This window comes from Antrostomus carolinensis, unplaced genomic scaffold (genome assembly GCF_000700745.2).
Source record: "Antrostomus carolinensis isolate BGI_N321 unplaced genomic scaffold, ASM70074v2 scaffold2017, whole genome shotgun sequence".
In the NCBI taxonomy this organism is placed as follows: Eukaryota; Metazoa; Chordata; class Aves; order Caprimulgiformes; family Caprimulgidae; genus Antrostomus; species Antrostomus carolinensis.
The window spans coordinates 2,396-19,184 of NW_010327822.1; the positions used below are offsets into that span (position 1 = coordinate 2,396).

The 16,789-nt window shown below is 37.0% G+C and overlaps 1 protein-coding gene across 1 annotated transcript in view; it reads left to right on the plus strand.

Moving 5' to 3' along the window:
• The window catches only part of LEMD3 (LEM domain containing 3), a 22,352-nt gene that overhangs the window by 546 nt on the left and 5,017 nt on the right, over positions 1–16,789 (plus strand). Inside the window, exons 2-8 of the mRNA XM_010171999.2 lie at positions 2,256–2,323; positions 4,030–4,109; positions 4,189–4,337; positions 6,126–6,227; positions 7,243–7,345; positions 7,550–7,728; positions 16,432–16,513. Coding sequence (XP_010170301.2) covers positions 2,256–2,323; positions 4,030–4,109; positions 4,189–4,337; positions 6,126–6,227; positions 7,243–7,345; positions 7,550–7,728; positions 16,432–16,513 — 763 coding nt within the window. The remainder of the gene's footprint in view (positions 1–2,255; positions 2,324–4,029; positions 4,110–4,188; positions 4,338–6,125; positions 6,228–7,242; positions 7,346–7,549; positions 7,729–16,431; positions 16,514–16,789) is intronic.

Consider the following 16,789-nt stretch of genomic DNA (forward strand, 5'->3'; position numbering starts at 1 on the left):
AGGACTGCAAGGAAGCTGTCTGCTGGGTTTTTTTGAGGATGAGACCAGAAGCTGTAAAGTCAGTGTATTGGCTGCATACTGAATAAATGTAATTCCTGGAAGAGAGCAAATAAGATTAGAATTTAAAACTGCTAAGGTAATCCAGTAGTCCCCCATCTAAGGGAGGAGCTTTTGTCCTCTTGTAAGAGTTAATACTGTGTTCTTGTAAGATTGAAAATCCAAAATGAATCCTGAAACTTCTTCTTAAGAATTCATTTTTCTCAATCCAGTCTCCTGCTTGTTTATTTTATTTTCTGTGTGTTAACCTCACCCTTTTTATTCTTTCTTATTTATTTCGTAAATGGGCTCTCCTACTAATCTAGATAGTTAAAAACCAAAAACCAACCATACAAAAGCTTCTAAGCAGAAGGGTCTCATCTCCCTGCTCTCATAAGCTGTTTTGTTCAGTCAAATCATGACTGATATGCTTTTTCTGTATTAGAAAGACCCCAGGAAGACTTCAGGTCCTGCCAAACAAAAAAAGCTTAAATATCTATCAGACTTGCTTATGTCATACAACTTAGTACCTGATTGAGATTGTACATATGGCTTCTTCATACCTCTGTAGTTTCGCTGTAGACAGGTGCTTTGAAAGTCTAAGGCATTGCATGTTAATTAGCAAGTGAAACAACTTTTAAAGCAGTGTCTTTTCTGCTCAGTGCCTGATTGAAAATATGTACATGCACACAGGCTTAGTTCCAGCAACACTTCTAGGCCAGATAGCATATGAGCACACTTAAAAACAGTGTTCCTATTTCTGTGTAACCCAACTGTAAGAGCAGAGCATCCCTGTTATGCTTGCAAGGCCAAATTAACTTAAATCTGTTAAAGTCTATTGAATAGAACTTTGCTTTAGCAGTCTGAGAAGGACTTTTGCTTCATATAAGTTATTATTTCTTTGGGATTCCCTACTGTGAATGACACATGAAGATGCTTCTCCATAACTTGCTAGTGTTTCTTAATTTTTGCTCAGATTGTCTTGAATGTTCTTGTTTGTGTAGGGTATTAATACTTGAAGTTGCTCTATTTAAAGGGTATTCCAGTGTGGAGTAATTCCAACTTTGCTTGTACTCTGCTGCAAAGTATTTAGATTTATATTTTTTGTGTGCATGAGTATCTTAAACTTTCCTAGCCTTGCTATGGCTTTGGGAATAATACAGCTTGGGACAGATTCAGGAAGGTAAGGCAGGCGTAACCCTGAGCCAGTGAAAGACTGGATTTGTTGTTTCCTATTTTATTGTTTTGGCATGTTAAAATTATAGTTATAGAAGCTAAGATTTTTTTATTTTTATTATTTTTTAGAAAGATCAGGAAAAAAGTGATTTGCCACAACCTGAAGGTCTTCAGAAATGATGGCCTAGTTGTAGATAAAACTAGTGTTAGATATTTTCCTTTTCTGTGTGACTTTGTATTGGTGTGACTGTTACTGTGTTGTTGTGTTTTGGGGGGATGGTTTTGAGGTTTTTTTGGTGCTTGGTTTTTTGTTGGGTTTTGGGTTTTTGTTTTTGTTTTTTGTTTTTTGGTTTTTTTTCCCATGAATCCGATACCTACAGTTTAACAAAGAAAATCAGGAAGATTATGACACATGGCTGTGAGGACTGACTACATAAAATACTTTACTTGACTACTTCTGCATATTAAAAAAAAAAAAAAAATTATCAGGGTGGCAAACCCACCAGTTTCAGGCCATATTGGGATTTTGTGCTTGTTCAGGAAGGTGATGAGTTATTGTGATAATTTGGACCAATCTAAATTGCAGTAACTTCATAGTGCCTGAAGCACTATTATGTGTATGTTGCATCTGGAACTCACTTGCTCTGTATAAAAGATAATACATGTTTCAGAGTAAATGGAAATTATTTGAAAGAAGTTGAGTCAGGGTACAGCAACCGTTTTATGGTAACATCCTTTTGATAGTTCTTCATACGACCTTTTGTTCTACTTTCACTGTAAGTAATGAAATACACTTTCTGAGCTATACATAAATGTGATTTGTATATATTATTTGCTGTGACAATCTTCAGATTTTTTAAAACTTTTTTTGAAGGAGAAATTTGTCTAAAGATTTTTCCATATTTTTAGTGAAACTTGTGAGAATTATTGAGCTACTGCTACTTGTTTAAATTGTATTAACCATAAGCTTGTGTTTAGGTGATTTTATTTTATATGATGCAGTAATAAGTAGATCAACATAAACAAAAGTTTAATTTTACCAGGGGAACATGAATGTGGCAGCTCTATTCAAAGAAATCTTACCGTCCAGGAGGCAGCTGCATATTTAAAAGTAAGCAAACGGGGTATTTTTCATTATAAGATTTGTGTGAGTTACAATTTGTAAGGCCTGGTTTCATATCTAGTGTGTTGACTAAAATTTGACTGAGTATTGAATGTTATTGGGAAATATTTGTAATTGATGTCTTTAACACATACTAGTTATGATTTTTATTTGGGGATGTAGCAAGGTTTTGGGGTAGAGGGATACTGTCTTCCTTTCTTTGCGAGGAGCAGTTGATGTTGGATCTGTGCAGCGGGTCTGGCGGGCAGCAGCTGTATGGAGACACCATTCATTGGTGCTTTAAATAGAAATGGTCAAAAAGGCCTTTTTGTTAATTTGATAGGTGTGTGGTATTATGAAATCCCACTCTCTGCTGTCATTCCCCTGCCTCACTCCCCAAATAAAGATGACTTTTGCCTTGTCTTGACAGCTGTAGGGTTTATTTTAGCCCATGTTGGTGTACCCTTCAGTGGAAAACTACCTGAAGCTTTTAAAAGGCTGAGAGTATAGGATTTCTGATTGGATTGGACGAGGGGAAGTTAAGCTGATGTGACTTTTAATATAAAAATTATAGAAATTCTGTATTTTGGCAAATGCTTATTTACATAGTAGACAAAGGGGCAATGTTAACAGCATCCTTAAAAAGCTGCTAACACTAGTTTATGGTTTGGCAGTGATATTCTGTATCTGTTAAAACCAGTGCGTTATGGAAATACATTGGAAAAAATTAAGTGGATGCCAGATAACTAATGATCTTACCTATCTGTTGTGTTGAAAGAAGGACGCTTGTTATCATAACAACAGTTTTAGCTCTGATGAGCAGCTCAAATTTCACATGAAAATTAGTCACTTTGTCCAAAGTCTCATTCCATCCTACAGCTCCTCATTTTGGGAGTATAAATATCTCCTTTGCAGAATTTCAGTGTTCAGTGATAAAACTTTAATATTTTACTCTCAAAGTGAAAATAAATCACTTAGTGTTTTGTTAAGTGCTTATCCTTTAATTCTAGGCCAATTACATTATGTGAGGCTCAAAGGAAAGATGGAGATAAATCTTTTTGGAGAGTCTAATTTCCGTTTCTGCTTTTCCTTTTCTGCAAAAGAACATGCATGGTGAACTATGGAGACAGCCTTAGCTCAGAGAGCAGTGAATGTTCTCCTATGGTAGTTGATACCAACTGATTTTTTATTTTTTTAAAGTCAATGTCTATATAGTATTCTCAGTTCTTGAACTACAAACACTGGACTATTTGCAAAATATCAGCTAAAACTGATTTTCCTTAAGCTGTTTAAAAACCAAACAAACCCCAAACCAAAACCAAACCAACCAACCAACCCAAGGTCTGAACTACTTTTACAGGACCCGTTTTCAGCTGGGTCTGTCCCTTTGCTCTTGGAGCAGCTTTTCAATGAGCGCCGCCTAGTGGCTGAATATTTTTTTCTTGCTGTCGGTCAGAATTGTTCATAAAACAGTGAAGTGGCTTTGGCTTGACTTTTCACACAGTCCTTAGTTTGTGGAATGCTAGTAAGTCTGATAGCTGCTTATAGCATGTATAAATTCACTTCATGTAGTGAACTTTTATGCAAAATCTGAAGAATCAAGAACAAAAACACATAGTTTTGGCTACTAACCTGTGCAGTATCTGAATTTTATTGTGGCACGATAACTTTCTGGTTATTTATGAAAGTACTCATTAATATTTGTCTTTTGACAGAATTTAGATCCAGAATATGAAAGTGTACTTAACACATCATTACAGTGGATCTTGAATAGTGGGGAGGATGTTGGCATAAAGTAAGTGGTATTTATTTCTTAACTTAATTTCTTCTAACAGAATGCATCCTTTTCATAAATATTCTCTATTTTTGAATAGGTGTCTCAGCAATGACCCTAATGAGATGAATGTCACTGATGTAACAGATGTGAAGTATCTGGAATCCACTAGTCCAAAGATGTCTTTCAGGTGTCGTTTTCGCCGTGCATTTGTTAATGTAACTCACAGGTTATCAATATTGCTTTTTGGTAAGTTAATTAAAAAAAAAAAAACAACCAAACAAATTTTTTGTTAAAACTTGTATTTATGTAAGTGCACGGGGAAAAGTAAACCGCGTGTTTAGAGACAGGTTTTTATTAAGCCATAAAACTTGGAGTTCCTGTCAGTATCTTGGTTGTAGTGCAGTTTGCTTTGCACTTCTGTCGCACCACTGTATTTTCACATTGGTTGCTATCATCTGCTGCTGTGGTCAGCTGAACATATTCCTTCTTTGGGAACTCTTGTCTTTTTCCCTGCCAAAGCAATACCTTGTGCCTTCAAAAAAATTCCAAGTTGAACTGACTTGAAAAAGCAAAATGCTCAGTAAAAAGACATGATGGCCCTGATTTTGAGGTCGTTTCACTACTGTTCCAGGAACTTTGGAAACATAACTACAGAAAGCATGGTTTTCCTAGTTTTAGGAAAAGTTGAATACCCAACCTGGTTGTCACCAAAAATTCTTACCACTATGTTGTTAAAATGTATGTAATCCTTCAATAAGAGTAATTAATTTAGTCTTTGATATTTCTCTAGTTAAGTTTGAAATTCCTTTAAGTTTATTTAATTCTTAACCATACTGAAAACCATACAGTATAAAAATATGGTGCAGCTGAGTGCTGACAGTTAAGTCCTTTCCACGTGGCTGGTTAGAAATATTGAAGATGCAGAGTTCATCTCATTTACCTATTGAATATTTAATAAATTGTTTATCCCAATATCTTAAAATCTCTTGCTTATGAGCAGAAGACTGGAGACGTCCTTCACTAGCCTTTTGAACCAAAAGAATCAAAAGCAAACTGTCCCAGATTGACTATTATCAGAAAGATGGCAATATGGGGGTTGAACTGGGATGCAGAGATGAAACTCGGTATCCAATTCAACTGCTGGTATCATCAGTTGTGCTGAGCAAATTGCTCCATTTCTCGATTACTCGACTCTCATCTGTAATTAAGATTAATATGAAGCACCTTTTCAAACCATTGTGTAAATGTTAAATGTATTGCCATTAACTAACACTCATTTTGGCCTAAAATGGTGTCACTCAGTCTCTTTGATGTAACATTGCCCTGTGATCCCTGGTATACGAAACAAACTGTGGAACTATAATTTGTGTATGAGTGTCTTTTATTCTTTCTTTTTATTGTTAGGAGATCACAGGTGTAGTGGTGCCCTCAGACTGGGATAGAAGAAGAAATAAGATATTTTTATTTTCAGCTTATGCTCCTGGCCTTCCTAACTAGATTGTCCTTTTTGGGAATAATCTTTAAAGTAATATAAAAAGAGTGTGCAGTACTTTGTTGCAAGAAATACAAATCTGTAGCTGAACTGAAGCAGTCCAAATTAATTTCTTTTGACTGGTGTACCTAAAGCATGTGACTTGTCTATGAATTAGTGAATATTGTGCATTTTAAAAATTTTAACATGTTCTGAATTCTCAGTTTATGTGACTTTTGATATGACTCTGAATTTTTCCAATATAATTGTTTTTCTTCATAAATATGTAAAATTTCAAACTACAGTCATGAGATACCAGGCTATTGTTAAAACAGTGAAATGTTTTTCTAAAAGTAACTGCTTTCAGAGTTTAAAAGTTTGTGTTGCTGGGTTAGTAAAATATAAAATACTGACAGTGACTACAGTGCATTTCACTAGTTTTGAAATCTAAAGTACTTCAACACGTTACCTAGTTTAGCCAACTTCTGAAGTATGTGCTGTAAGCTTTGTTAAATAACCAATGTTCTAATACTGTTTAAAGAGTATTATACATCTTAATGCAGGTATAGCAATGGTCTGGGGAGTCTTGCACTACATGAAATACCGTTGGGCAAAAGAGGAAGAAGAAACAAGGCAGATGTATGATATGGTGGTAAAAATCATAGGTATGGCTACTTGAGGCACATCTGATCTACCTGTACCAGCTCTGTATAAGCTTTCAAAGTACTGACACTAACTCAGTTATGTTTTCTGCCTGTTTAGTTGTCAGTCAAATGTGTGGTTCCTGTGATTTTTGTTTTGGTTTTGTTTTTTTGTTTTGTTTTTTTTTTTATATTTGTTTTCAATAGTATTCAAAGCTGTTGATATAATGATTGTAATTTGTGGATTACATCAACATGGCTATAAGACATTCCCATTGACTTGGTGGTATTTCATCTTAGCATTATATTTGTTTTCAATAGTATGTTTGACTAGAAGTATGATGATGTGTTGCTTTCTGTATCTGGTTTTTCCGCTATCTTTAGCGAAAATATTCACTCCTAAAATATGTGTTACCTTTCAATTCCATCCCTAATGGCTTTTCATAGAAAAAGCAGCTTTCTATTTAGTCATTTTGAGCAGAAATTATGTTACTAAAACACAATACGTAATTGAGTTCTGAAATTCTACTTTTTTACTTGGAGCCACGATATTTTCCTAGTTTGTGTTTGTAGTTTTTAGCTCTGTTTGGGGCTGCATTTTTACTTAAATTGTCTTACAGCTTTCACCTATGGCAATTGTAAATACAAAGATGGTAGACAAATTGGAGCTGTTTTCCTGGTTTTACCATTTTCCTACCTCTTTTGTTTGCAAATCAGGTTTTGTTGGGGTGAGGGGAAAGCACTTTATTTTAAAAGGTGGCTGTCTCTGCTAACAGTTAAAAGTACCAATCAAGAGTAACTACAATAACTCTTCCTTTATTCCAGAGTTATTTGGGGTACTTGGAGGGACTGTGTGTGGTTAGTTTTCTTGATTTGCCTTCGGCATTGTTAGGAGGAAAAAGGCTTCAAAATGTCAAAAATACCTTAACTACTGAAATTGGGAGGGGTCTCCAGAGTACATGTTCATTGCCAGAATTGATATTTTTCTTACTGTTTGCATTAACCATGTAGTTACCAGTTTTTCTTATGTTTTCCTCAGATGTTCTAAGAAGTCACAGCGAGGCATGTTCTGAAAATAAAGACTTGCAGCCTTACATGCCTATTTTACACGTGCGTGATTCTCTAATACAACCTCAGGACAGGTATGTTCTCACTAGAAGTACTGAATTTCCTTATGTGTAAGTAAGCAAAAATAGTAAAAATAAATTGTTAAGTAACAAAGTTAATTTAAGAGATTCTTATTGACACAGGTGGGGGGGGAAAACCCGTGGATTTCTTATGTGCTGGATGTCAGCTATGCATGTTGTTATAATGCTAACTTTGTAATTCTTGCTTCAATTTTGAAGGAGGAAAATGAGGAAAGTCTGGAACAGAGCAGTTGACTTTCTTGCAGCAAATGAATCTCGAGTTCACACAGAGACACGAAGAATAGGTGGTGCTGAATTCTTGGTTTGGAAATGGATGCAGCCTTCTGCAGCATGTGACAAAATTTTAGTAATACCATCGAAAGTGTGGCAAGGCCAAGGTACTGAAGCTTAGTTATATTTTGCCAATATAATTGTTTTAATTTCTGCATCTAACTTCTAAATGGTATTTTGTTGCTCTAACCTGAGCATTCTCTCACACCTTTATTGTTATGAACTTAGTGCTATTTCTCTATTTTCTATTTCTCTGTTATCTTGTTGTTCAATAGACTTACTTTTTCTGTGCATTGTCTGATGTGTTTCCAAGCAAAACTAGCTTTTCTGTTACAGCTACTGCAGAAGTACAGCAGAGGGCATGTAGCCAAAATGAGTTGCTTGTTCCTTTTCATTAATTTAAAAAAAGATACTCTCTAGTTGTTCAAATTCTGACATGCCTTTTTACTTACTGGAAGTAATGTAATTGGTTGTATCTGCTGGCAGGTAAACTGGAGCTTGTAGACTTGAGTTTTCCACTGTTAAGTTGTCAGTCAGGTACCTAAAGGTGGAGTTTGGAGGAAGAGATGTTTGTTTATTTTGAAAGGGAAACTGTTGGGACAAAAGACTCTTCAATCAGCAGAGCATGGATTTTGAGCATTTCCTAGTAGTGCTTCATTTCTGTCATAAATGTTTTCCTACACTGTGCATTTGTATTTCAAGCTCTGTGGTGCAGCAAAGTATTTGCTTTAATAGAGGAGGCTGTTGTCATACGTGAATTTTCCAGTGCTCTGTCATTTTTCACCTTGACCACGGAGCCAAGTGGCAAAAATCCAGCGGGTTTGCATTTGCAGTGGTCATCTTTTCCTAGCTCTTCTTCTTTCTGCCTTTTTCTTCATGTTAAGTAAGCTTCAATTTTCAGGGTGGTGGGTTGGGGGTTTTTTGGTCAATGAAAAATGTTGCAATTAAAAAAAAGGTAATTTCTATGAATGTCGATGAGTGTGAAGGTAAATGTTTAAAGTGAAATCTTAATTACTAATTGTTTAAACTTTGTGACTCTTTTAAAGATTCTGTCTTGCCTTATGTTCTTCTTTAATGCTGTGTTATTTCTCCAGTGGGACTGAAATAAATGCTGTGCAGAATCCTAGTTCGTAAATTTATTGGCTTATTTTGGTGGTGAGAGAGGAGGGAGTGATTTCTTCTCCAGTTTTTTATTCAACTTTTTAGACAGGATATTATCAAGGTTGTATCGTGCATTACTTCTATGGCATCAAACTAGATGCTGAAAAAAGCCTAATTAAAAAACGGACTTTCTGTCCCTCCTAGTCCCAGTGAAACAAAATAAAAATTCCCAGTGGCAAGCAACTGCACTCTCAGTTATGTTCTTCTGGAGTATGCTAATTTTGGTCTTAGTTTAACTAATGCAAGTAGTAATAGGCTTCCTTATTTTGCTTTTCACTGGTATACATTTTTATTTGTAGGAAACAATGTTTTTATTGTTTCCTATAAAAGAGTGTACAGTTTAAAGTAGCTCCTTCTAATGTGATTATTTCCTTTCCAAAGACAGATAGAAGGAGCTTCTTTGTGGCCTTGGAACATTTATGCTGTAGCAAGCTTGACTGCCTGAGTCAGAGTACTGCTAACATTCTGGTTTTGTCCCAGGCCACTTGCATGTTTTCATAAGTTTTATGTATGCTTTCAGCCCTTGGGTCCTAAGTTTTGCTTTTCTGTTCAAACTAAAAAAAGAACAATTCTCTCTGTCAACATGAAAAGCCAAATATTTTGAGACATTTGCAGATACTTGGCATGTTACCTGATGAGGGTCTTGGTAGTCTTGGGACCCATTTCTTGTTTGTCTATGCAACATGTTATGTTGGGATATCATTATATACTTCTCAAAGTTATGCTACTGGTTTTAGCATTGTGTTTCTGATTTTAAATCATTCATTGGAAATGAGGGCTGCTTTTTTGAAAATACCTTGTGAATATTACTGCAGGCTTGAGGTTCTGTAGTCATTGTCTGGCAGTCGTAGTAACATGGCATTCTGTGACAACTGTATTACATTATTTTAGTTTCTCAACATTTTAGTTAGCAAGATGTGAATAGTAACTTTATTATGAAAGTTGCAGAGCCTTTTCTTTCTAGGACGTTGTCCATTAGGGATGTGCAAGTGCTTTAGGTGCAGTGCAGAAATAGTGTTTTTTTGTCAAGAGCTGTCTCTGTTCCATCTCTGTAATACTGTCATGATCGATTTTTTTCAAACACTGAAACTGGACATAGCTTCTGCAGGCCATGTGTATTATAAAGCTGAATCTTCTGCGTGGTTTATTGTTCAGTACAGGCTGTGAAGCATGACACTCCAGTTCTGGAACCTTCTCATTTACTGCTAATTTGCTCTCAGTTTTTCTTGTCCTGTTTGATTGCAATGTAAAGTCACTCCATAACATTCTGTCCTGTATTAGAAATCAGACTGGATTTTCCTTCATTGGGAAGACTCCTCTGTGTGTGTTGTGGTTTAAGCCCAGCTGGCAACTAAGCACCACATGGCTGCTTGCTCACTTCCTCTCCTACTCCCCAGTGGGATGACAAGGAGAAAAATATAATGAAAGAGTCACAGGTTGAGACAAGGACAGGGAAGGATCACTCACCAATTATGGTTACAGGCAAAACAGGCTCGGCTTGGGGAAAAACTCAATTTAATTTGTTACCAATCAAATTGGGGTAGGATAATGAGACATAAAACAAAACCTTAAAACACCTTCCCCCTACTCCTCCCTTCTTCCTGGGCTCAGCTCTGCTCCCAATTTCTCTACCTCCTCTCCTTGAGCAGCACAGGGGGTTCTGGTCAGTCTGTCACACATTGTTTCTGCTGTTCCTTTCTCCTCAGAGAGAAAACTTCTCTTCCCCAGCTCCAGCATGGAGTCCCTCCCACGGGAGACAGTCCTCCATGAACTTCTCTGACCCGAGTCTTTCCCACAGGCTGCAGTTCTTCGCAAACTGCTCCAGTGTGGGTCCCTCCTGCAGGCTGCAGTCTTTCAGGAACAGACTGCTCTAGCGTGGGCTTCCCACAGAGTCACAGCCTTCTTCAGGCACAGCCACTTGCTCTAGTGTGGTGTCCTCCACAGGCTGCAGCGGGGTCTGTGCTCCACTGTGGACCTCCATGGGCTGCAGGTGGACGGCCTGCCATCTTGCCACGGGCTGCAGGGGAATCTCTGCTGTGGTGCAACTCCTCTTCCTTTTTCCTTACTGACCTGGGTGTCTGCAGTTATTTCTCTCACATCCCACTCATCTCTCTGCTGCAGGCTTGTTGTGGGTGCAGCAAATTTTTCCCTTTCTTAAATATGTTATTGCAGAGACACTTCCACTGTTGCTGATGGGCTCAGTCTGGGCTGGAGGCAGGTCCACCTTGGAGCCAGGGAAACTTCTAGCAGCTTATCAGAGGAGCTACCCCTATGGCCCCCTCTGCTACCAAAACTCCACCACACAAATTCAACACAGGTGAATTCCACCACACAAATTCAACACAGCTCAGGTGCCGCTTTGCTACATGGAATAAACATGCAAGACTCAACAGTAGTTTCCAAAACTTCATAGAAAGACAGCTACTGTAGTAGCTGCTGTTAGGTACCATCTGAATTTGAGCATGATACCTACTTTAGTGGAGACAGAATAACTTTATCTCTCAGCTGTGGTTTTTAGCTTTATGTTGCCTCGAGTGCTTACTTAAGACTCTATACTTTCTATTGAATAGGATATATTAGGATCTATCCTGTTTCATTTCTTTTAATAGCATTTTTCCTAGTTTTCTTGTTAAGTTTGTAGTTTGGCAAAGATCTTTAAAGAACTGAAATTGCATACTTTCTGACTCTCTTTCTGACTCTAAGGTCAGACTGGATGGGGCTCCGAGCAACCTGATCAAGTTGAAGATGTCCCTGCTCACTGCAAGGGGCTTGGACTTGATGCCTTTAAAGGTCCCTTCCAACTCAAACCATTCTATGATTCTATGACTCTAACAGAAGGGCATGGAAATACAGGTGGCTGACATGACATAGGTCATTTGGGCTTTGTATGTCTTGGTAGTCAACAGCCAAAGGCAATTTTCACATGCAAAGACTTTCTGTTTTGTGTTCCCTGTTTTCATATGTCTGTTGGAAATACTTCCATTATATAAGTCTCATACTTTTTGGACAGCTGCTTCTTTCCTGATGTTGGGAATTCTGTTTGTGGTGGTTTTTTTTTCATTTTTGTAAGTATAAATCAACTGAAATGAAAAATAAACTGAAATTAAGTTCATCCTCCATTTTTGATGTTTGAATATAGAAGTTCATAAATCTAAATACTCCTCAAGACTGCTAGGTCCTGAACAAAACTCAGTACATATAAAATCAGAATGAATTACTGGGTTTCAGTCTTGTGAATAAATTTCAAGGTGCCAGTTTTTTTAACCTCTGAGATCTGGTAGTGCTCTGTAGCACAGCACATTACCTAGAGTAGGTGCAATTGAAGAAAGTCTCTTGACCTGCCGGGGTGTGCTAGGGTGTTGGTAGATGATACCATGCTTTTTAAATGCGGGACCTGTAGCATGCATTAAGATCTAGGCTCTGCTGTCTTTTAACATCTAGAGTTCAAGCATCACTGTGGCATTTTGTCCAGTCCTTTAGGAGGACTGTGTTTCCAGCCTGTATTTTGACAGACAGTTTGGGATTTTTTTTTTAATTTTTTTTTTTTTACTAGATCAGAATAAAGTCTGGTGTACTTCCTTTGAAATATTACCTACTGCATACAGTAGATGTATCTGTCAGAAAAAAAAAACCCCAACAAACCAGTGGGTAGGTAAGCTCATTGTAGGATGATAGACAAATATGAGTGATGTTTTGAAAACAGTTGACAAAAGAATTGTCAATTGAAAAACAGACTTGATCGTGCCAAAGTGTAATTCAATTAAATCAATGGGAAAAAAATACATTTCTAATGTGTTCAGTTTGCTTTTGAAAGAACAGATACACTACTATTGTCCGATCATGCCTTTGATAACTGGAACTCTAAAGAAAAATAGGTGGGCAGAGCTCCAGTGTAGCCGAGCTAACAGCAGTAGCAAGTTCCTTGACAGCTCTGGAGATGAGATAAAGAGGTTCTCTGAAGTACCACTCTAGAGTGATATTTCATCCTGCAGCATGGAAGATAACCTGTTACCTTGGGTGAATGACACCCCTCCTCCCTGGCTTGTAAGAATATAATCCTTTCTCCATGTTTTGTTTGTTTGGGGTTTTTTTTTGTTTTTGTTTTTGTTTTTTTTTTAATTTCTATTTTTAACTATTGCAAGAAAACTAGATTTTTTTGCTTGTTGTGAAATGTTCTATCCATCTCATGCTGGTCTTCTATAGCTGAACTTAACTATTGAACTCCAAGTCACTCACTCTCTTCTCTCTTAATAACTTTTAGTAGTATCTTTCCTGTTTCCTGAACAACCTCATATTGTGTGAAAGTGTGTAACTTCAACATTTTCAACTAAAGGTTTTATCTTTTTGTTCTTGCCTTTGATAAGAAGGATTAGTACTTAATAAATCACAGTGATCTGTGGCTTAACACGAATAAATCTGTTCTTCAGAAACATGGTTACCTATATTTGATGCAAGTCTTCAACCTTATCAGGTGCATCAAATCAACATCTAAAGATCTGTTAGGCTGTTTTATAACCCATGGTGGTGATACTGCGCAATCCTTTCAGCAACAATACAATAGTAATTCGAGAGGTATAGAAAGTTGTACTGTGGTTTCTTAGGTGTTCATTTTCTAAGTCTGCACAAGAGCGACTTCTTCCATATTGCAGTCACAGTGATAAGAAGGCTGTTGAAAGCAGATGCTTTTAGGTGCTGCTGCTCTTTGAATCTGGAGTGACACAGTCACATTCAGTTTAAGGCAGTAAAACAAAGTACATTATGACTGAAATACAAAGTAGCTTCCTTTTCTTGAAGGTGCTCATTAGTCCCTAAAGGGAATTTATGAAAGTCCTCACAATTTTCTTGTCAGTGACTTACTGCGCAAAGTTGTGCTTCTGCTTTCCTATTTCTTCTCATCTTTTTACCCTTATCTTGTGAGTCTTACTGTTGAGACCCGTTTAGGAAAATAAATGGCATGTGAGGTGCTTGGTTAATTATGGTGTAGCTTAGACTGTTGTCCTGCAGGAACGTCTGCTTATGCCTTTATTGTGAGGAGAATATTTTCTATGCTCTGCACCAGTGTAAATTTTCAAATTTACTGTAATCTGAATAGGTTTGTCACTTATACTTGCTCTTTTTGGGGGAGGGGGAGAATTGATTGTTACAGATGTGTAATGAAGTTCAAGAGGCATCTGTTAACTACACTGTTTTGAATTTTGCTGTGTAGGTACAGCATTATTTTTAACTTGCCTGTGTCTTCCCTAGTCTCCCCTTTTGGTTCCATTTCTGGTATACATTTTAATGCTTATTACTCTGCTAGCATTAATTTTGTACCTCACTGATTTCTGTGGTCATTTTTTTTTCCTTATACATAAAAAGCTCCATCCAAGCTGCAGAACTTTCTTTTAATTTACAATGACTTTGAAACATTTTGAGAAAAAGCAGAGTTTGTCTTTATTTTCATATGCAGCACTGCCCCGGGCACACTTGCTCTGCTAGTACGATGTTACGTTAAGTTGGTAGCAGATTAGTTTTGTGCTGGTGGTGTGCTCTGGCTGAAGTCATCCCTGCAAGCACTTGAGATCTTCCAATCAAAAGGGCATTAAGATTATTAGAAACTGGAGCAGGCAAAGCTTGGTTTTATATATCTATGCTAAATTGTGAATTCCCAACTTAGTCATTCTTGCATAGCTCAGTGGTGTAAGCTGCTGCCTTAAACAACAGCATGGGTTTTTTTTTGGAGTTCATAAACAACTTGCAGAAATGTTGATCCTTTAGGCCTAGGGTCTTTGCACATAACTTCACCACTCTTTATCCTTGGATTAAAACCATGTGCTGAATAAACCTAGCTATTAATAATCAGCACATAATTTGCTCAACCCCACGCCTTTTCAGGTCCAGGTCCATGACCAGGCCACCCCAGATCACCTTCTCCAGTATGGTGTGGTGCCCCAGTGTACAATATGCTGGTGACATTTCACCCCCCTTGATCTGCTGGAGCCAACCTACATGAGTAAGGTAAGTCCATTTATTTTTCAATGTTGCTTAGTTCTGTAAAGTTTTTATTGTACACCCTATGTATAATTTTTAATCAAGGGCAAAAAACTTTACAAAACCATGTGCTATTGAAAAAGGACTTGTCCTTAAACTATAGGCAGCTCAGAGATAGATGCAGTGTCACCAGCATATTTAGAAACCTATTCCCAAGAAAAAACAGTTGTTACAGGTGTTGGTGACTTGGACTGTGTGTGCCTATATTGTAATAAGAATATTTTTTGCTATTTGGTTCCACATTAGATTTGGAGACCACCTTTTCTGATTTCTAGTTGGCAACTGTATTTTTTTTGCTTTAGAAATTTACATAAGAAGCAAGTTCATCTATGCCACATTGGCAGGCAGTGACTTTTATCTTGGTTAGTGCTTGTCTTTCACATGCAGTGTCTTTCACGTGACTTAATTTCTTCTGTGTGACATGGTTTTTGTTTTGGTGACATACAGAAGAGCAGCAGTGTTAGTGTATTTTGGATACACCTGCAAGGTTTTATTTTAAAAGGTCAGCAGTAAGCAGCACAGACCTGTAGTGTCATCTTCCCAAACCTGAGACTTCTAACACTTAGAATGTAATATCTTCAATCTGTTGAACTTTTCCAAAGTAGGGATTGCAAAGGAGGAGCTTTAGCATGGGTTTGGAACATCATTTTGTCTTGTTGAGATTTTTAATCTTATCTTCAGACTCTTCAACCTACTTATCTCAAGTCTTCAAAGTAAAACTTCCTTCAAGCCTTGGAAGTTGTTTAACCAGGTTGCCCCCTTCAGTTTCTGTTGCTGCTTTGTTGGCCCTTCTCAAGGCATGGAAGTACCTTATCTGAATCTGAAGGGCTTCTTTATTACTTTTCTCATGGTGCAGTCTTCTGCTGCGGCTTCCACAAGTAGAACTTGTGAACGTTGGAGAAGTTAATACTTATTTTAGAACTTTGCAGTGTATTTCATGGGGTTGTTCAGCTTCGAAAGAGTTACTGTTATTTTTAATTTCCATTTTTCTTCTTACATCTTTTATCTTCTAGTACGCTTCATTTCAGATTTTTGCAAGCTTCTGATCGTGCGTGTAGAGCATTTAGGTTACAAAAGCTCTGTCCTTGTAGTGTGCTACTTGACAGTTGTTACTGTGATACAGATGCAATACAACATCCATCTGAACGTCTCCTTATTTCTTAGTCAGATGCGCAGTAAATTGTCCCAAAAGTGGAATAAATTAAAATTCATCAGGCAGTTAAAACTGATTAACCTGTAGCTCCAAAAATTTGCTCCAAATATTAAGAATATGTATCTTTTAATAGACATGTAATGGAAATGCTTTCTCTTCAACTCTCTATATGGTGTTTTTAAAAATATCATTAATTCCTTCCGTGTACTATGGCCTAGATATGAGAGTGTATTATCTTTTTAAATGTAGAAGTTGTAAATCTAAAAAATTCAGTTAAGCGTGGTACATTTTCTTCAGTACGGTAGAAGACTGTGGGGAACTTAATTTGCTTGAAGCTTTTTCATATATGAAGGAAAGTATTCTTTTGAGTAAAACCAGAAAGGTATTAATGTATAAAATTGACACTTGTTAACTAGGAGCTATTGTACCTGTCAATAAATACTATTAAATTTATTTTTCTTTGTAGCATTTCATCTAGATAGAAGAAATTCCCCACCAAACAGCTTGACACCATGTCTAAAGATTCGCAATATGTTTGATCCGGTTATGTAAGTAGAACCAGCAGTCTGTCTATGTATATTTCTGTATTCTTTTGGAAGGGTCCATTTCTTTCCTCTGACAGGGATTTGGAAGAAGTGAGTCAACGCTAATACCTTAAAAGAAACAAATGGATTATTTAAAAAAAAAATAAAAAATCTGCCTCTTAACATCTATGAGAAGACATTATTACTGTCTGTCTTCTTCATTATCTTGTTTTTTGTCTTTGGGTCGCTTCTTGAAGAGTGTGGCATTAGTCAAACCGCTTAGAGCAATGACTGATCTTT